Source organism: Anabrus simplex, chromosome 8 (genome assembly GCF_040414725.1).
Source record: "Anabrus simplex isolate iqAnaSimp1 chromosome 8, ASM4041472v1, whole genome shotgun sequence".
Lineage (NCBI taxonomy): Eukaryota > Metazoa > Arthropoda > Insecta > Orthoptera > Tettigoniidae > Anabrus > Anabrus simplex.
In genome coordinates, this window is record NC_090272.1 from 16,053,247 (window position 1) to 16,075,631 (window position 22,385).

The window sequence follows — 22,385 nt, forward strand, 5'->3', positions numbered from 1 at the left end:
CATCCGGGAGATAGTAGGTTCGAATCCCACTATCGGCAGCCCTGAAAATGGTTTTCCGTGGTTTCCCATTTTCACACCAGGCAAATGCTGGGGCTGTACCTTAATTAAGGCCACGGCCGCTTCCTTCCAACTCCTAGGCCTTTCCTATCCCATCGTCGCCATAAGACCTATCTGTGTCGGCGCGACGTAAAGCCCCTACTTTACAATGGCGAAAAATGAAAGTATCCTCCTATTCAATACATCATATATTCCGTCATTAGACGGAGTAAACAAGTTCAGACATGTTTCGGCTCGTTTGAGCCATCTTCATATGCGGCCCTTCCGACCCCTCTATAATAAGGCAAAACACCAGCCAACATTTTGAAACAATAATGAAGAGAGGGACCGCTAGATTGAGAAGATGTTAAGAATGCTGCTATTTCTGAAGCCTTAAATTTAAGGTGTTTTTTCTCCTTATCACAGGCTTTTCGCCTGCAGGTTAATTCAGGCTTGGTTTCTCTCAAAATGTTTGCTCCCGCTCTCCTCCTGACCATTTTGATGTGATGGGTTTCCACTAGGATTTTGACAGCGATTTCAAACTGTTTTGTCGTTTTTATAAACTAATAATTTGTGAACTATGAGGTCCACAACCCCACCATGTGCTACCATTATTCATTTCCATCTGCATCATTTGTTTTCTCATTCCCTTGTTTCTTAGGTTAACGCAGTTTTTAGTATCAATTATTATTTCAAATTAACACCTGTTTCACTGAATTTTTGTCGCAGTAAGTTGTTTTGCTCTGCATATTGATGTAAATATTGTATATTTGTGCTATTTTGTTTCCGTCTAGGCTCTCTTTTGTTTGTTTTTTCATTTACGCTTTCATTATGTTTTTTAGCATTTTTTCAACTCATATTATGTAAATAATTATTCCAACCCCCCTAATTTTTTTTCACTGAAGATGGCTCAAACGAGCCGAAACATGTCTGAACTTGTTTACTCCGTCTAATGACGGAATATATGATGTATTGAATAGGAGGATACTTTCATTTTTCGCCATTGTAAAGTGAAAACCGTCAATACGGAATGATTCTAATATCTTGTAATGTAAAGCCCCTAGCAAAAAAAACTATGTAAGCCCAAAATCTTGCAACATCAAGTGCGTTTGGCTTCGCTTTAACCAGGTCTTCTGTTGTGCAGCTGAATGGGCATGCACTATATTGCAGCAAATTGGCTGTGGTCTGCTCTTCTCCACATACACACAAGGTACTGTCCACTTCGAAACCCCATATCTTCTGGTTTACCCTGCACTGCGTAACACCAGAGCACAGTCTATTCAGTGCTCTCCAATTCACCCAATCTGTGACATGGCCAGGAGGAAGTTCCTCTTTTGGGGTCATCCATTGACTGATCCTCGTATGTTGACTCCTGATGCGCCATTCTTGAATTCTTGCTTGCTGTGCTGTTCCTGCAAGTGTTTCGGTTACTCTCAAGAAGCTTTTCCTAGACTTAAGCCGCTGGTGTGGTGGCTCATATCCAAACAAAGGGTGGGCTTCCAATGTCAACACCTTTCTCTTTTAACATAAAGAAATAAATGAACTGGATTAAAGCCACTATATATATATATATTTATTAATAATAAAGCCAAGCTTTCTGCCAAATTGCATTGGCCTTCATCAGGGCATGTGAAGTTTTGCCTCCGACAGTGAGCAAAGAAATTATCTGAAGGAACATGGAAGTCAAGCCCATACCATCCACGGCCTACCCCACTAACTGGACTCAAGGATCGTGGCGCTGTGCTGTGGTGGTTGGGAGGGAAATTACTGGTGCACCGCCCTCTGTCGACAGTTTGAGTGCGTCCCGCTGTGCCATGGTGGTGTTATGCATGTATTTCTGCAGTACAGGTCTCCATGTATTTGATAACTTGAAGCCGTCTTCCCTGTTGATGTTATTTGGGCGCAGCTCTATCTCTATGGCTTCCCTCACAAGACAAGCATAGAAATCTTTTACAGGCGCGATGACCGCCAGTCTGCCATAGCAGAACATTTCTACAATACAGACCATGAAATCCTCTTTGACCAGGCGAAGGTCATCGCGCCTGTAAAAGACTTCTATGCTCATCTTGTGAGGGAAGCCATACAGATAGAGCTGCGCCCAAATAACATCAACAGGGAAGACGGCTTCAAGTTATCAAATACATGGAGACCTGTACTGCAGAAATACATGCATAACACCACCATGGCACAGCGGGACGCACTCAAACTGTCGACAGAGGGCGGTGCATCAGTAATTTCCCTCCCAACCACCACAGCACAGCGCCACGATCCTTGAGTCCAGTTAGTGGGGTAGGCCGTGGATGGTATGGGCTTGACTTCCATGTTCCTTCAGATAATTTATTTGCTCGCTGTTGGAGGCAAAACTTCACATGCCCTGATGAAGGCCAATGCAATTTGGCAGAAAGCTTGGCTTTATATTATTAATATATATATATATTGGCTTTAATCCAGTTCATTTATTTCTTTATGTTAATACAATGAGCCACGAAAACTTACGTTCGTTAATTAGTAACCTTTCTCTTTTCTTTCTTGGCTGCCACTTCACGGCGGATATCGGGAGGTGCTATCTCTGCAAGGCAATACTCTTTTTCCAAAGGTGTAGGTCTCAAACATCCAGTAATAATGCGGCAGGTTTCGTTGAGCGCTACATCAACTGCTCTGGCATGGCAAGATTTGTACCACACCGGGCATGCGTATTCAGCTGCGGAATAGCAGAGCGAAAGGGCAGATGTCCTCACTGTGTCTGGTTGTGCTCCCCAAGATGTTCTAGTTAGCTTCCGCACAATATTGTTTCTAGCAGCCACTTTCTGCTTGATGTTCAAACAATGTTTTCTGTAGGTTAAGGCACGATCCAGAGTGACTCCGAGGTACTTCAGGGTAGGATTGTGTTGTAATGCTATGCCTTGCCAAGTGACCTTCAGAGTTCGGGAAGCTTCTCTGATGTTTAGATGGAAAACACAGGTTTGCGTCTTAGTTGGGTTTGGTGTTAATTGATTCTTCTTGTAATAGCCAGCAAGAGTGTCTAGAGCTTTGGACAATATTTGTTCAATCGCCTTGAAGTTATCCCCTGAGAGGTGTTGACACAATCATCAGCATAGATGCAACTATTCGTCCCGGCAGGAAGAGGCTGATCATTTGTGTAAATATTGAAAAGCATTGGTGCCAACACGCTTCCCTGAGGTAGTCCGTTCTGTATCCTCCACCTGTTTCTTTTCCCCTGGAACTCAATGAAGAAACTTCGATTTTGAAGTAGGTTTCTAATGGCACAAGTCAGATGGAAGTCCTTTGTCATGCTACATACCTTTCCTAGGAGAATTCGGTGATTAACAGTATCATATGCTGGCGAGAGATCTATAAATGCAGCTCCTATTATTTTCCGGCTGTCAAAACCATCTTCTATGTGTTGACTGATATCAACACCTGCGATGTGCAGCTTTTCCCTCTCCTGAAACCAGCTTGCTGTGGAATCAGAAGTGGCTCGATTTTCAGTCAACCTATTGAGGATTAGTCTGTCCAGAATCTTAAAAAGATGGCATAATAAAGAGATTGGTCTGTAGCTCCTAGGGTCATTTTTATCTTTGCCTGGTTTTAGAATGGCTATGACCCTAGCCTTCCTCCATATTTTAGGTATCATGGAAGACTGAACGCAGTTGTTCATGAGTTCTACCAACCAGCACTTCGCAGTAGGACCAAAGTTCTTAATTTGTTCCATTCGAAGGTCATAGAGTCCTGCTGACTTCCCAATCTTACACTTACTGAGAGCTAATTCCAGTTCAGTTAGTGTGAAATGCTTAGATAACTCATCGCTTTCGTCTGGATTCTTACCTACTTTCATGGAAAGTTTTGGTTTTCCATTAAGCAAAAGTTGGTGTGCTATTTGATCTGCACTCACATTGGCATGTGTGTTAGCTTGCGTAGGATCATTGCTCAAGCGTTTTAAAAGTCTCCAAGCTTCTTGACTGCTCCTACCCATATTGACTTCAGACATCAACTTCATCCATGTCTCTTTCTTTGCCTGGGAGATACAGGAAAGAACACTTTGTGCTGCTTGAATCGTTTGCTCACTAAATGGGTCTTCTTCATGAAGCGTGTAGTAATTGTGCAGCAGAGCAGTTGTTTCACGGGTTATACCTTGAAGGTAGCGTGTCCTGCAGCCTCTGGAAATTGATGCCCATGAACAGAATTTCACGATATCAATGAATTTGTCATAATTTTGGGGTATAGGCAAGAGAGAGTTTTTATCCTCTCACCCAACATACTGGAAAACTTTTTCCAGTCAGCCTTTCGAAAGTTATATCTCTGTCTGAACCGAACTTCGTGTGGTCTTATGGATGAAGAGAGGTGACATACTAGTGACTGGTGTTGTGTTCTTGGGATTGGCGAACCCATTTCTTTAGAACATTGCTGCACAAAGCGGTTGCTCACAAAGAGAAGATCTGGGTTATACCCTCGGTGCCATCTTCCACTGTTAAAGGAGGAGGGAAGCTTATTGTCATGAATAAGGGAAAGCTCCTGAGTTTCAGCCCATGAAATGACGATCTCTCCATTCTCATCTTCTTGAGCATATCCCCAGACGTGACTACGGCTGTTAAAGTCACCGATTACTATTGACTTTGCTTGATTACCAAAATTTGCAGGTGGTGAGAAAGAGAACTTTTCATTTGGAGGCCTGTACACAGATGTAATGGTCATGTTGCTTAGCTCCATGGTGATTATTTCTATGCCGTTATCTTCAGTATGATGAGTACTGCTGATCTGGAGGTCTGGCTTACAAATACAGCACTGCCATATTTCGCATGTGGCCTTTCTGCAACTATAATCATTCCTGAAATCTTTGGACGTTTCTGATGTTCATCCCTATGCATTTCCTGAATGCACAAAATGTCACATTTCTGATCTTGGGATAGTTTTTGCATGAGTTCCTCTTTGGCAGCTGACAAGCCTTCAGTATTTATGGATATTATTGTCATGGATGGCTCTGAAAAGAGCTGTTTCTTAAAATACATTTTAAGATTGATTAGTTCTGCTTCTGGTGTGAGAGAATTAGCCATCTAGGAAGAGTCCTAGTCCGTTGCCCAGGAGACACCCGGATGTATAACAATATCACATGCAAGTACACCCTACTGGGAGGTTTCTCTCGTGTCCCCCAATTCTTCTGTAAATAATACGTGATAAAATTTTGCAGGCATGAGATACTAAACTAATGGTGCAGTAGTTTTCACACTTGTCAGTACCGGGTTTCTTGGGTATAGGTATAACAACATTCTGCCGAAAATCGGATGGTACTTCTTCTCTCTCATACATCTTACACACTGGATGGAATAACCTTGACATGCTGGTTTCTCCTAAGGCAGTCAGTAATTCAGAGGGTATTTCATCAATTCCAGGTGCCTTGTTCCTATTTAGGTCTCTCACAGCTCTGTCAAACTCTGACCTCAAAATTGGGTCTCCCATTTCATCAACATCAGTAGCCTCTTCTTGTTCCAGAACCAAATCATCTACGTCTTTACCTTGATACAACTGCTCGAATTACCATTAAGAACACTAAATCAAAAGTTAAATTCAGAGAGGAGTTGTCTGAATCATTTGAAGTCCGGACTGGACTTCGATAGGGTGACTGTTTCTCACCAATACTATTTAACTGCACACTGGAGAAAATCATGCGAGAGTGGACTAAGAAATTCCAGCCAAACATCAAGATTGGCAAAAAATATCAAACTCAATTGCCTGGCATTTGCAGATGACCTTGCGCTTCTCGCAAATAGTGTGTGGAAGAGGCTAAACACCGAATTGAAGAACTCGAAAAAAAAAATAGCGGCGATTCAGACTTCGAATTCCATTTGAAAAGACAGAAATAATGCCATCCTTCAAGGTTGAAAATCCAACTATCACACTGAGTAGTAACAAACAAATTGTGATTGTAAATAAATTCAAGTATCTTGGGGAATTATTACTTGGAACTTAAATGTGATAGTATCAGTAGAAAATAGAACAACTAAATTGAAAGAAGTACAACGTATCACTTGGCCAACCTTCAAAAATATATCTGTCTCGATAAATGCAAAATTCAAACACTACAACTCTATTATTAAACCTGAAACAACCTATGCCAGTGAAACACTATTCAATTATCTTCCTTCCAAGTATTGGGCCATGTGTCCCGTTACGGTCTTGCATTTTCCCTCCATCTTTTCATCCGACGTCCTACAGATGTTTTTCCCCTGGGTTGGTATCGAAGAATAATTTGGCAATCTGCCAGGTTCCATTCTTTGTATATGACGTTTCCAGCTTTCCTGATATCTATAAATATAGTCAGTTATCGGTTGCATTTTCAGTTCTTTTAGCAGCTCTTCATTCCTTTTATGGTCCCATTTTGCATACCCTATTTTACGACTCATGATTGTCATTTCTCGTGCTTTAGTTTGGGCAAGTCTTGAGATCTTAACGTCCATGCCTCACATCCATAGCAAAGTGTTGGTTTAGCTAGGGTATTATAAAGGCGCAATTGAGTGTGTTTCTGAATAAGTGATGGTTTCATGATGTTTATTATTCTTGTAGTTTTTGTGAATTTATTAATTTTTGCTGGTATCATCAATATCATCAGCCAGTTCTATCAGTGCATGATGCGGCCTCTTTAAGTCGTGAACTCAGGTAAGTCTTTAGCAGAACTCTCCAGGTAGAACGGTCTCGAGCAGTTCTCGGTCAGGTACCACCAGTTATTCTCTTGATGTCTTTGTCCCATCTGTCTGCTCTAGGCCTCTGATGATCTCTTGGACTCCATTCTAACACTAGCTTCGTCCATCTGTCATCTTCCCTTCGAGCAATATTTCCAGCCCATTACCATTTTAAGATGGCTATTCTCTCAAGAATGTCATTAACTTTAGTGATTGATCTGATGTCATCTGGTCTCTTCTTATCTTTGCTTGTAAAACCCAGCATTGACCTTTCCATCCCTCTCTGCGCTGTCCTAAGTTTCCCTTTCGTTAATTCGTTCAATGTCCAGGGCTCACAGCCATAAGTATGTACAGGTAGAATGCACTGATCATAAACCAGATTTACTGGCATATTTGATCTGAAGACAGTGGAGTTTCTTCCATATGCCTACCATCCTAGCTTATTGCGTTGAAAAATTTCTGGTTTTATATCACCTTTCATATTCATCAACTGGCCCAGATAGATATATTCACTGTCCTTCTCTAGCGGCATGTTGTTGATGTTCACAATTCCTGCTGTGACTCACTTGTTTGACATGACTTTTGTTCTGGAAAGGTTCATCTTCAAGCCGACTGACTCACATTCCATGGCAAGATCAGTAACTAATGTCTGGAGTTCGTCATTGTTGTTTGCCAGTAATACAATGTCATCAGCAAATCTCAAGTTGTTAAGCCTTCTGCCATTGATCCTTATACCCTTTCCTCCCAATTTAACTTCGACATTGCCATCTCCAAAGCAGCTGAGAATAGCTTTGGAGAGATTGGATCACCTTGTTTAACATCTTTTCCGATAGGGAATTCTGAAGTTGCTCCACCGACATTAACAAAGGCTGAAGAGGTCTTGTAGATGTTATTGAGAACTCTAATATAAGCCACTTCAACTCGCTGCTCATCTAAGGCTTGTAAGATAGCCGAATGGCTGATTGTATCAAATGCCTTTCCAAAATCAACAAAGGCTATGCACAGAGGCATCTAGTATTCATTTGCTCCGCTAATCACTTCGCGCAGAAACTAAATGTGGTCCATTGTGCTGAAGCTGCTGCGGAGTCCTGCTTGTTCAACTGGCTGGGCTGAGTCAAGGGTAGAACTGATTCTGTGTAACAAGATCTTCATAAAAAGTTTGTACAAAACAGAGAGCAAGCTTATAGGGCGATAGTTTTGGATATTGTGAATACTTCCTTTTTTATGCAATAATGCTATCATTGCTTTATTCCATGATGCTGGGATTGAAGCATTGTGTAAACAAGAAGTGAAGATTTTAGCCAATTGGTTTACTGTTTCATCACTGTAAGCTTCAGAATATCAACAGAAAGATCATCATCACCGGCAACAGTTCCTTTCTTCATGTTGTCTATAGCATATCTGACTTTCGAAGGAAGTATATCTCAAACTTTAGTTACACTTTTTAGGTCAGGTCCTATTGAAATTTCCTTTTGTTTTACTATACAGACTGCTATAAAGGTCTCTAATAAAATTCAAAATCTCCTTATCAGTAATTCAACCATTGTCTCCATCAATTGCTATGATCTGTTTTTTTACCAATTGTGAGCTTACGTTTAGCTGCCTTTAAACTTGTCTTGTTCTCTACACTTGTTCTTAAGGTTTCTTCATTGAACCTCTGTATATAAGCTTTCATTTCTCTTCTTAAGGTCTTACATAGCTTAGAATATTCTATTGTGTCCCGATCAGTTTGAATTTTCATTTCTCTTCTCCTCTGTAGCAGGTCTTTGGTTTTGTCACTGAATTTATTTGGTTGGTCGTTATTCTTACATAAGCCACCTACTTCTTGTGCACATACAACTAACATTTGTGCTAGGTCTTCTTCCTTTGTTACCTGAAACTTTCTTTGGATGGCTTTTTGGAATTCTTGATTGTTTTCTTCTAAATTTTTGAGATTGATTACATTTCTCTTCCTTTTTTAAGAGTTTTTTCTTTCATCTCACATTGATTTCAATTCTTGCTCTTACAAGTCAGTGATCAATGTCAGTATCGAATTTGTTTAAAACCGAGACGTCTTACACAATATTAGGTGTATTTGACAGAATAAAGTCTATCTTGTTTCATGTCCATGGATGCTTTTTGAAGAATGTGTTCACCGAACTCGATAGCTGCAGTCACTTAAGTGCGGCCAGTATCCAGTATTCGGGAGATAGTGGGTTCGAATCCCACTGTTGGCAGCCCTGAAGATGGTTTTCCATGGTTTCCCATTTTCACACCAGGTAAATGCTGGGGCTGTACCTTAATTAAGGCCACGTCTGCTTCCTTCCCAGTCCTAGCCCTTTCCTGTCCCATCGTCACCATAAGACCTATCTGTGTCGGTGTGACATAAAGCCAATAGCAAAAAAAAAGAAGAAGAAGAATGTGTTCATTATTGGCAAGTTGGTATATTCTGCATATTGGAGTAGTCTCTCTCCTCGGCCGTTCCTGTCATCAACCCCGTAGTTGCCCACCACTGAGTTGCCGAGTTTATAGGTGCTGACTTTTGCATTAAAATCACCAATAATCAGTTGGAAATGACAGTCTCCTCCTTTTTCACAGATTTTTTCAAGGCTCCCATAAAAGGACTCAACTTCTTCATCTGAATGGTTTGAAGTGGGAGCATAAATTAATTCTAATCGATATGATAAATTGTACCCGAGATAATTGAACACATTTACTCTTTTGAATGTTGTATTATCGAAACATATTTTACTAGGAATTGGTTCTCTTCCCTTGACGGCCATTATTTTTGTCTTTTCTGTTCAAATAATCATATTAAAATCTGAGGAAACATTTTTTTGGATTGAAAAGTGATCTTTGTATGTCATCTTCTGTTGTAGCCAGCAATGCAATATCATCAGCATATAATATGGTGTCTAGGTGTTCAAGGCGCTGTTTATTGATACTGATCTGTGACACCCTTATTTCCAAGTTTCCATTATTGCATTCATATACCGTATTTACTCGTGGATTAGACACCTCATGTATTAGACCCCCCTTGGCTTTTCGAGACGAAAAAAGTGAAAAAAAAAATTCTTGCATACAAGACCCTCCTATGTAATTTGTCAGAGAAGAACAATGATCACACTTTGAAGCGGGTACAATCCTTATGCAGCTCTGATGACATCACACAAATTTGTGAATAGTTTTGTCCGTATGACCCGCACAAGGAAAACGTGTCAAAGTCATGCGGTACATCTGCGTTTCGTAGTTAAGAAATGTCTGCCTCCGTAGTGTAGGTCTACTGCAGCTCTGATGATGTCACACAAATAGGTATTTAGTTTGTGTCTGACCTGCGCATTGCAAGCTCGCATCAGTCATGTATACATGTCTGTGGTTTGTAGTTAAGAATGTCCGCTAGTGTATAGTTAGCACAATTAGCTGCCGTTCTCGGGAACCTGAGTTTGATTCCCGGTACTGTATTGCCAGAGATTTACGAATGGCAGGAAGTTTGATTTGCAGTAAAAATGGTACGTGCAACTCCCTTCCATTGGGGGCCTGTCTGAAAAAAGAGCTGCACCACCTCGGGATGATGAAACAAGTTTACTTTAGTTAAGAAATGTTCACGGTTGTTGCTAGGTTTATTAATATAAGCAGGTGAGATCAATAATAAAGTGATCGTTTTATATCTCTTAACTCGGGCCAATATAGGGTTTTTTGGGAGAGAGATAAGTGATCGTTTAATATCTCGTAACTCGGGCCAATATAGGGTTTTTGGGAGGGAGATAATACAAATACAGTAGAGACAATACGCAACACTCAGCGAGATATTGAGAGACAGCTACTAGAGCTCTCTCTAGCGGGTAGACCTGAGAACTACTGATACTGTCTTAAGAGCACATGTATTTGTGTGTGAGGATTTTGGTGTTAGTTATGCGTTTTCAGTGAGTTGACATAATTAAATAGTAGCGTGTGTCATTCCTTGGTATCTCCTCTCAACATGCGGGGAAAGGTATGCGCTGTGTTTGGCTGCAGTAACTATGAAGTAGAGAAGAAAGCACGGTCTTTCTTTCACTTCACTCGTAACAAGAAAATGTAAGTAATATTGTGTTTGCGCATATATTCTTCCAGTGACGAGATTTTTTATAGTACTTCATAATCTTCTGACCTGCTCGACCCATATTTTAACTGGCTTAAAATATAATACGCATATTTTATTGTATAGTGCAGCAGTTAACCTTCAATACAGATGTGTTGTTGTAGGTGTGATCTGTGGGTTTTGAAATTTCACAGTAGTGATTTGGATAATGTGTACCAGAAAGAAGGGACGTTACGCTTATATAAGAATTATAAGATCTGTTCAGATCATTTCCAGGCCAGCGACTTTAAAAATCCTCGACTATACAGCCAAGGGTATGTTACATTTTTACTCTAATCGTACGTAAATATTTCTCAAAGCATCACTATCGACATTTTCACATTTTCTTTCTTTTATCCCTCTTCTCAGATTAAAGCCGGGATTTTATAGATTTTCTTTCTGTTAATAGGCTTCATGTTAAGAGGAAAATTGTTCAGCTTTTAAATGTTAAATCATTGCATCATGTGTGTAAGGAATGTGACGATATTTTTATTGACAAGTGATGATACAATGTTTTCTAAATGAGAAAAAAGACAAATCTACCTGTAAAAGTTCAGGCAGGAATGCTAAAGCAAAAAAAGTAATGCGTAAATGAAAGATCAATCCATTTCACAGCAGTTTATATGTCTAATTTCAGTCTTTAAATAATTCTTCATTCATTTATCCAGAATTGCTTTAGCAACTTCGAAGTAAATATCTCAATAATACTCTCTTTCTAGACGTAATTTATTTAACCATTATCGTATATGCATTTCCATTGATATTTGAATTTAGCGTGAATTTTCAGCTCAAGTCACTAGGAGCGTCACCATTGAATTGTCTCCCATTTTAACAAGGCTAAATTCGTAAGTGTCGCGTATAGTCTCTACTGTATTTGATATCTCGTAACTCAGGCCAATATAGGGTTTTTTGGGAGAGAGATAGGCTTAAAATGTGATAAAAACAATCCAATCACAATTGTTTTGCTTGACAACCTGCCTAACAAATAATAATAATAATATTGATTTTTTTTGGTCCCCACTTTCAATGATTTTCGGAGATGCCAAACAAAACATATTAGGGTATGCGTTAATAAAAAATGGGAGACAATGAACGTACGATAATAAACATAAGGATAATGAAATGCATTACCGCCACACCTGTAGATACCCATAAATGCTGCAAACATTCCTGTTGTCTTTTTTTTTTTTTTTTTTAATTCTTCCCATCGTGGAACTTTTGGCACTATCCGGATGATAACATACCTAACCTAAACAATGTGGTTTCTCTTATCTCATTTACAGTTGTGTTGGTAAATCCTGATGTGATAAATGTAGAGAACAAGCATGAAATATACTTTAAAATAAGGGTGTGGCTTTCAACAGCCGCAGTTATCGAAAGAATGCTTCCAGTCACTATGTATTATCTTTGGAAATACAACTTGCAACATACGCTAGTAATCAGCTTATGGTTTGGCACGCTTTCAACAACAGTGTTATTCAGAAGGATTGGCTTCTGCCACACGTACACCAGCTGAGAATATCAGAGACCATCTCCAGAAACTATTTGGGAATAGCTGCACACAGTTTGGATTCTATAGTCGGGAATGAAACTATTCTTAAAAGGTTCAAAAAGACGGGTCCTCGAATGCTCTCGGTCTCAATTGCAGTGCATAGCTGACGAGATGGCATTGAGGATGACGTCACTTGGAATGACGACACGCCAGTAGCAGGGAAGTTAGCGGCACAAGACAATGAGAATGAAAGTAGTGATCAGGTTTACTGTATAGTAGGCTTACAGCTCAACTGACGGAGACAAATGACTGCCCATTGAGTTATTTTGCTTCAATATTGCGCAATAGGATATGATACCCTTATCCCTTTTCTCTACGGGGTTGAGTATGAAGTGAGACGAATCTTCATAGCAAGTTTTTATGATCGTATGCTTTTCCTGACATCGACCTCATCAGAGGAATTAATGAGATGAAACGATTGACGTGCTGATGTGAGTAACGAAAAAGGATTGTATTTACTTTATATGTAGGCCTAAAAGTCATGTTCACCATTCATTGACTTTTTGCATTTTGAAATTCTGCCTTTCAATGAATATAGCCAGTATAACTTAAATACTTGCCTGCGTCCATTTCTTGATGGATACAGTACTTTTGTATCCATCTCTTGGCACAGGCTAGAGTAAAGTGTAGCTTTCACTGAAGTCCCAGTCTCATCCATGGCTGTGACAATATGGAAGCTGCTGGGGTATGGGTGGTGCTGAGTAATGGCATTCATAGCACGAGTAGTGCATCTGAGTGTTATGAAAGGTGTTGCTCATAGGGCCAGTCCTGCTGCAATAGCACTTTCTGACCCAGTGAGGAAAGCAATGGCGTCTTGCCTAGTACGCTTCATTTTGGTGCTGCCATTGGTTTTTGCGGTTTCCTTATAACCGCATAACCTTTGGTGGTGCTATTTTAGGATCCAACCAGACAGACAGACAACTTAAATACATTCATAAGTTTGTTCAAGAACAGTGCACAATGTACAATTTTTAGCTCTTAATTAAAGCCTAGAAGTCATGCGTTCACTGCACAAAATTTGAGGTCATTGCTTATTGGACCCCCTTCACTTTTTGTGGCTATAAATGTGGGGGGAAAAAAGGGGTCTAATATGTCAGTAAATACGGTATGTTATAAAAAGTAGAGGGGAGAGTCCGCAGTCTTGTCTTACACCACTATTTATTGATTTTTACTCGGTCTGGTTCTTGTTGAGTTTTACAGAAATGAGATTGGATTTGTAGATGATGTAGATATTGTTAAAAATCTGTTGAGAGACATTGTCTTGTTTTAAAATTTCAAGCAATTTGTTTCTGTTTACTCGATCAAGTCCACAAATGCAATGTGTGTTTCCAAATTGAATTCTGTACGTTTTTCTATTAATATCATCATAGTGAAATATGCATCAGTGCAGGAGCGCCCTTTATGGAAACCTTGTTGTTCAATCCCCAATTTATCTTCATAATGTTGCTGCAACTTATCTTTAATGATATTTGCATATATTTTATAATCTGAGTTAACAATGCTAATTCTTCTGTAATTTTAACAGATTTTTATGTCACTTTTTTTTTTTATGAAGAGGGATGCCTATTGCTTTGTGCCAACTTTCTGGTGGATTGTCTCCATTCCAAATTTGATTTAGAAAGCTGAGGAATCTTTGTTCAAAAGTTTTACTTGAATATTTGAACAGTTCAGCATGTATTGCATCTCTCGAGGTGCTTTACCATTCCTTAGTTTCTTCAGAGTTTGGTCTAGCTCTTCTAATGTTATAGATTCCAATGTATTGTTAGATATTGGCGAAGTTAACAGTTCATTTTTTGAACTTGTCCAGAGTGTTTGAAAATAATTAAGCCAACCATTTGGTGGTATTGTTTCAAGAATCTTATGTAGATACAAAATTTTAACAACTTTCTCTATGTTTTCATCTAACTTCTCGCTTAGCAACTGCTCTCTTATAATTGTACTTTATTCTCCTATTTTACCAGTTGACAGAAATTTCTTATAAGCATCCCTTTTTTCTGATATGACCATTCTTATCTCTTCATCCCATATTCTCAGTTCCTTTTTTCTCTTCCATTTTCTTTTTATTCCTAAACTTTCAAAAGCTGCTTTTCAAAGCTAAGCTGATATTTTACCATTCTTCCTCTACATTGATACTCACTGGTTTTGCTCAAAGTATATTAATATGTCCTTTTTGGTATAGCCATGCATGGATCTCTTAAAAGACCAATTTTATAATAATTTTTTATTCCATGCAAGTTGTATTTTTCGTCATCCATCTTGGCTTTATGCAGACTGGTGAAACTACTAAGAAAGGGTCTGTTTCCATTTCAGGACCTCGATATACTCTAATATCCAAAATTAATTCTGCTAGCTTTTGGTTGCAGATGATATAATCAATGATAGATCGCTAATTCCTAGCTGACCATGTGAACTTATGATTGTCTTTATGTGGAAACATAGTGTTCATTATTTTTAACATTGAGGAAAACATAATAAGTAACCTTCCGTTTCTATTGCAAGTTTTCTCCCCATTTGTTCCTATATTGTTCTGAATTTTGCAATTGCCTACTCTGGTATTAATTACTTTCTGTAATTTGTTATAGAAACTATCATTGTCTTCTAATCCTTCCTCTACTGGGGCATAAACACCTATGACTGTCAGACAGCCTTATCGAAATAGTTCTTTCATTCCAGAAAGAGTAGAAAGAGGGAGACAGAGATGATGATTGAAACAAACTTTCAACCTATTAGGTCATGTTACGTACATTTAGTACGTGTTGAAGAGATGTTAAAGTACAGAACTGGACACCAGTGGGATCCGAATGCACAACGTCCCAATTTCGCGTTGGTTGCTCTACCAATTGAGCTATGGTGGCCTAGGCCACCTTTGTTCTGTTGGAAAGGATCTAAGCTACATGTCTGTCACTACTGCCATCTCATTGTAGAGTGTGTTTAAGTCGCCCGTTGAGGGCCAAGTCAATAAATATTGAACTTTCACGACCGCAATGTAATCGAAACCAACCTTCAACCTGTTAGGTCATATTACGTACATTTACTACGGCCTAATAGAGAAAGTTGCTAGCAAGGCACAGGTTATGTATGGCCCAAATGATTGGTTCATTATTGTAAAATCAGCAGGTCGCAAAGAACTAAAATTTGAAGTCTTTGTAACGAAAAGACACCACAAACAGAAAAGAAACTTAATGGTCATGAGGTTATTATTTTGTATGGCAAAACAAGGATATATTATAAGTACATATAAATACATATTTCTTAAATAAGTATGTGATTTACAAGTCAGCATTCAAAACTTAATGTCCAGACTTTTCAGCCAGTCCACTGCTTCTATAGAGGCACTATGTAATTCTTTAATGGATCCATTGAATCTTCTTTTTGGGCAGTCCATAACAACGTGCTGGATGGTCTGAGGCACATTATCACAGTCGCAGAATGGGTCTTCAGATTTTCCCCACTTGTGAAGCCAGAATTTACACCTTCCATGGTTTGTTCTGATTCTGTTTAGAGATGTCCATTCCCTTCTCGTAAGTTGAAACCAGGAGGAGCTCTACAAGGATGGTGGATTAAACCCAGGTGGTCAGGATTTGAAGAGGTCCATTCTTCGTGCCAGATCGCATCAGCATCAAAAGGTGTTTCCAGGAGCTTCTCGCTTAACTTCCATGATGGGTTTCTGGACTTTAATCTCTTCGGTTTCTGAGGGATGCAGTCCTGATGTAAGGGCAGTTGAGGGTTACTGCGACATTTCTGCCATTCTCTTACTAGAGCCAGTTCTCTTCGTATGTGAGGGGGATGGATGTTGGATAAAACGGGTAACCATTTTAGGGGTGTCGATTTGATGGTGCCTGATATTGTCCTCATGGTATCATTCAGTTGTGTGTCAACTTTTGAAGTATATACACTGTTAAGCCACACAGGGCAGCTGTATTCTGCAACTGGATAGATCAAGGCAAGAGCTGATGTTCGTAGTACTGTCGCGTTTGCTCCCCATCCTGTTCCACTGAGCTTGTATAATATGTTGTTCCTTGTTTTTATCTTGGCTGCAGTGTTAGAGAGGTACTCTGGTTGAAATATTCATAGGATGAGGTATCAAAGAGATGCCATTGACAGCGAGGTTTGAAATTCTAGATGAAATGGTCTAATTCAGTGAGGTAAATTTTATAAAGAAGAGAAAGGCTAGCAAATATCCCCCAAGTACTGCCTTACAAGAATCAAAGGCTGATTACTTACAAAAAGGTGAATGTGTTTCATTTACTATTTGCATTCCACTGTTACTCATGCCTACTACAGACAACTTCGAACAGCAGCAGATATTGCCACAAGATGATCACAAAACCACCAGCAAGATTATTTGCACAAACAGGATAATTCAACAAGGGATGAATTTGTGTTTGTGTGAAGGAGAAAGAATATTGAAGTGCTGGTGGGGAAAATACGGTGTAGGCTCTTCAAAAGAAGAAGACGTTGAAGAGATACGACAGACATTTTGAAAAGAAATAGAAGAAATAAGTGTTCAACTCAAAAGGGAAAATTTACAATGCATTTGTGATCCATATCCCATAATTTGAAAATAAACTGTAAAAACATTTGTTATAAATAGTGAATTCAATGCGTAGTTATCCAAGATTATGTCTGTAATCTTCTTTGTAATGGTTTTAAAAAAAATCGTTTATACTTTTATACCTAGTATTAACTACATTTTAACTTTATCTGAGTTTTTCTCTAAATTTTAGCTCTGAACCCCTCAATTATTTGTTACCTAGTTGGGTGTGAAAGTTCAAATATAATATAGGTCTCAGGTTATCCATCACCACTGGAACTTGTTTCATTAGCTTGAAATTGAGTTAGTTGCAGGAAAATTCAAGTTATTAAAATGCTGAGTCTCAGACTTTGATGTTATTGGAAAATTGAAGTTTTAAGAATGTTAAAACTCGTCAGAATAAAATCATAACAGCTCATAATTTATTTATCATATTTTATTGCTTCCTGTATTCCTTTGGTTTTTTCTTAATTCCTTACAAATTGTGATAATACAGTGATGTCTTTTTCTTGTAGGGTTGCATATCCAAAGAAACTGGCTACAACAATAGAAGCTGACTCTCTTCAGAAGTTGATAATGAAATTTTCTCTCAAGGATAAGAACACTGGCAAGCCAATGACTGTCCACCAGGCATTTGTAAAGCTGCAGAATGAAAAAACTAAGCAAGAAATAATCTTTGTTGCAGAGCCAGATTCCTCCAGAACATACAAGTTTGATATGGTGAGTTCCTGTCTTGGTGAAGTAGAGAGGGGAGAATTTACTTAGTGTCAGTGTGTCTGATAAGAGCATGAATATAACTGTATGAAATACTAGAATGAGGGTATCAGTGGTATTCTCATATCAGACAGCTCCTCGATCACTCTTCTTGCGTTATCATATTAGCATCCAGGTCACAAGTCCATAGGCATTATTAAGAATCTTGACCATAATGGCCAGTATTGACTTAATCACAGCAAATAGAGAGATTAGTCAATACGATACATTGACTAGGCACGTCTATAGGTGTCGCAAACCTAATACCATTGGGATCAGAAGAGAACTAGAGAGGTCGATAGAAGTGAGGAGCTTGGTTCCCACTTGTGACAAGGAACTAAACTGCACAAAAATAGTCTGTTGCAGAGATTAATCCTCATGTTTGAAATAGGATTAACATATTGTGCAAGTGGTAGGCTACCGGCTGTGTTTTGAGAATGTATAAAATTAAATACAGTAAAACTTCTTAATTAATTAATGCAGTTATACCATATTTACTCGCGTATTAGAATCCTTTTCTCCCACTTTTACAGCCAAAAATAGTAAAGGGGGACCAATATGCGATAACCTCAAAATTTTGTGCAGTGAACACATGACTTCTAGGCTATAAAGAGCTATAACTTGTACGGGTAAATATTCTATAATATTTATTAACAAACTTAGAATGTATTTAAGTTATACTGGCTATTTGTGTCGGAAAGCAGTATTTCTAAACGTAAAAAGACAAATTGTGAACACGACTTTTAGGCCTACGGTACATATTAAAGTCCGTTTTAGTTACTCATATCACGTCATTCGTTACACCTCATTAATTCCTCTGGTGAGGTTGACGTCAGGAAGGGTATACAGCCGTAAAAACTCACTACGAAGATTCATCTCACTTCATACTCGACCCCGTAGAAAAAAGGGATAAGGATTTCGTGTTATCATATAATTAAATATTGATACAAAAGAACTTAATGGCCAGTCATTTGTCTCTGTCAGTTCAACAGTAGGCTTACCACACAGTAAACCCGATCACTGCTTTCATTTGAATTATCGCCTTACGCCGCCAACTTCCCTGCCCTGCTACGGGCGTGTCAGCATTCCAAGTGACGTCATCTTTACTGCTATCTCTCGCCAGTCGCGTCAGCCATGCTTCATTCTCGTTGAGCCATGCACTGCAATTGAGAGCATACAAGTTCCTGTCTTTTTGAACCTTTTAAAAATAATTTTGTTCCTGACTATAGAGTCTAAACAGTGTGAATCTATTCCCAAATGGTTTCTGGAGATGGTCTCTGATATTCCCAGTTGGTGTATTTGGATGGCGGCAACTGGGAACAGTCGTGTTTTTGTACCTCTGATATATTACTTTCTTTTCTTAGTCTTTCTTGTGTATAGAAGTGTGTCGTACTGTGCTACAACCATCCCTGAAGCAAGTGAAGTGCTTCGCGGAACGGCGTTATATTTTCTCCGCTTCGACCGTCTCTGATCTCCCTGTGCTTCGCCATGCCCCTGTCTCTTCCAGTGAAAGTACGAAAGGTTGCCATGCTTCCTCACGTGCTGTATTCGTTCTCTTACTTCTTCTTTCTGGCGATGTTCATTTAAATCCAGGACCACTTAGGCCCGGTTTCATCAACACATGTTAAATATATACTAACAAGTAGTTAGTTAATACGGAGTTAGAAATTTAACATCTTGTTAGGTTTCTTGCGTTTCATCAAACTTTTCTTGTGAAATGTTAACTAATCGACTGTTAACTCTCCCAATATTGCGAACTGGTGTGAATCAAGGAGGCAGTGGTACGAACATGCTGCTTTACAACGCGCTCCGGTGCGCTTTTGTTTGAGCACAGCTGTAAAATATGGCGCGTGAAGTGAAACAGAATCGTAGTTCTAATTTTTCCTCCTTCGAAAAAGAGTTGTTAATTGAATTAGTTAGTAAATATATATAAGTTATTGAGTGCAAGCGCACAGATGGCTTGACGATAAAAGAAAAGGACGAGGCGTGGGAAAAGTCCGAGGGTTTCAATGGGGGTAAACAGATACTTTTTTTAGCGGGAATCCGCTGTCACTTAACAAAATCACTTCGTTAATTGTCCCACTTCAAACTGTGCTCGGATATGGGAGTTATTAAATACTGTATTGTCGTGTGCAGAACCAGACCACCTAGCAAGTATATCCTTGATTTGGAGGTTAGGCTCACTAATCACCTGAACATTAACATTAACAGAGAAATATCCCTTTCGATTACGATACATTTCGGCCCAGTTGCCTCCAGGTGATTGGATTCTTACATGTGTTCAATCTATTGCACGTAGAACAAACACCAGGAAAACGGCTTATTTCATAGAAGTCGCGGATAATTTGCTGATGCTCTTGTACTGAAGGGAATGTTATATACCTCCTTCTCATGGATGCTATTGCTGCAGACACTCGACAAACAACTTTATTAACAGTGGCTTTAGAAATTCCAGCATTGTCTCCGGCCATTATGTGAAAATAACCAGTAGCAAAAACTCGTAATGTTATCAGTGCCTGCAACATTGGAGAAAGAGGTAAGTTTCTCTTCGTATGATATTCTAACCTCACTTGAATTTCGTCAACAACCTTAGCAACGACTGTTTTCGATAACCTGTATCTATGAAGAAATTTCGTATCAGTCAAATTTTCAAAGTCATTACGTCGCTGAACTCTTCTTCGATCAGGATTGTTTTGTAAAAGATCTAAATAGAGCAATTCCGCCTCGAAAGCGAGATTCACATCAGCCATTTTGGAACAGGTTGCTAAATGCTAATGTTAGCCATTTAACATTGGAAATGGCTGATGTTAACTTTAATACGCAGTTTAACATTTGTTAATGTTAACATTTGTTGATGAAACGCAAATTTTCTTAAATCGTATGTTAAAATGATTTAACACCGTGTTAAGTACTAACATGTGTTGATGAAACCGGGCCTTAATGTTTATCATAACCCAGAGTCTGAAAAACAAATTAACTGATTATGTACTCAGTGAACCTGAATTTAGTGAGTTTGATATCTTATGTTTCACTGAAACTTGGTTAACCGATTTTGTCTCGGACAGTGAACTTCCATTCTCGTCTAACTTTTCAGTGTTCCGTAAAAACAGAGGTACCGGTAAGCGTGGGGGTGGTGTTATGATTGCAGTAAGTAATAAACTTAAATCCCGTCACAGACCTAACATAGAAACCGAATGTGAGATAACCTGGGTCGAAATTACGACCTCCAGAAGTAAAAACTTGTTAGCTGGCTGCTTCTACCGCCCACTGTCCGGTGATATCACAGCATTAGAAGATTGCTTTAATTCAACGCTTTTGGCTGTGAATAAGTCCAATGATATTGTGCTAATCGGTGATTTCATTTCACACACATCCTGGCAATCTAAAACCACTGGAACTGAAACCGACCCTGTGGACTCATTTAATTTGTCTCATTTCATAAACGATCTTCATGTACATCAGTTCTGCTTAAAACCCACCAGAAATCTGGCAATATTGGACCTCCTCTTCTCGACAGTAACTAGTGTTAGTGTATCTGTTGGCAGAAACATTCTTAGCGCTGACCATTACTCAATTGAAGCTACCCTCAGTCTACCTGCTTATCGACATAAAGACTCCCCCCGCTGCGAGGCAAGCATTTCCTCTGTGGAGTAAAGTCGACTGGCTAGTTGTCAATCAGGACTTGTCATCCCTCCCTTGGTGCTGGTTATCAGCTGAGCGCGACATCAACAATGTGGTTTCCCTGTTTGAGGATTTAATATTTACCACTATTAAACATGTACCTTTCTCCAAACCCAGAACACACAAATATCCCCCCTGGCTGAGTGCCGAAACTAAATTGCTACTAATGAACAAAACCCGTGCGTGGTCACTCTGGAAGTCAGTCTCCAATTCACACACGTATAATACTTTTAAACACCTGTAGAAAAATGTCAAAATCGCATCTTAAGAATGGCTTTAACCGGCACATCACTTCTATAACTGGAAACCTTAAAAACAACCCTAAACAATTTTGGACCCTTATTTCATCACGTACAAAGTCACCCCAGATACCACTGAATCTTAAACTACATAGTGATGATGTCCCAGCTGAATTATGGTCTCAAAAATTCAATGAGTACTTTCATCACAGAACTACCAAAGATCAATAGTGTTTGCAGTTGCTCACTGTCACACATATCAACGACCCCTAATGAAGTTCAAAATATTCTCAATAGTCTTCCAACAAACCGTTCCACCGGGAGCAATGATGTTAGCCCTATATTCCTCAAAAATACTTGTGCATCTGTCTGTGCACCGTTATCTACCATTTTAAACCTGTGTATGGCTACTGGTACATTCCCCGACAGCTGGAAACAAGCTGCTGTATGTACAGTATGTTGTGTATGTTGGGTATTCAGCCCGAAGGCTGGTTTGATCCTCTGTAGCTCCGCCAACAGCTGTCATAAATAGCCTAGGCATCACTGAAGAGGCGTACTAGGGAAATGAGGAGTGAGGTAGTTTCCCGTTGCTTTCCTCACCGAGCCAGCCGTTGCTATTACATATCAGTCTGCCAAGCCCACTGAAGTGCATGCACCAACCGACCCTATGAGCAATATTTTCACACCATTCATAACAGGGACTGGCTGCGTAAGGAATGTTATTACTAGCATCACTCATACCTCAGTCACTTTCATATTGTCAAAGCTAAGGATGAGACTGAGACAGGTCAATGAAAGTAACAAATTTTATATAGCCCAT

General features: G+C 39.3%; 1 protein-coding gene across 1 annotated transcript in view; it reads left to right on the top strand.

Annotated features, from left to right (window-relative positions):
• OstDelta (oligosaccharide transferase delta subunit) overlaps positions 1-22,385 on the top strand; it is a 427,988-nt gene that overhangs the window by 305,521 nt on the left and 100,082 nt on the right. Inside the window, exon 9 of the mRNA XM_067152997.2 lies at positions 17,408-17,612. Coding sequence (XP_067009098.1) covers positions 17,408-17,612 — 205 coding nt within the window. The remainder of the gene's footprint in view (positions 1-17,407; positions 17,613-22,385) is intronic.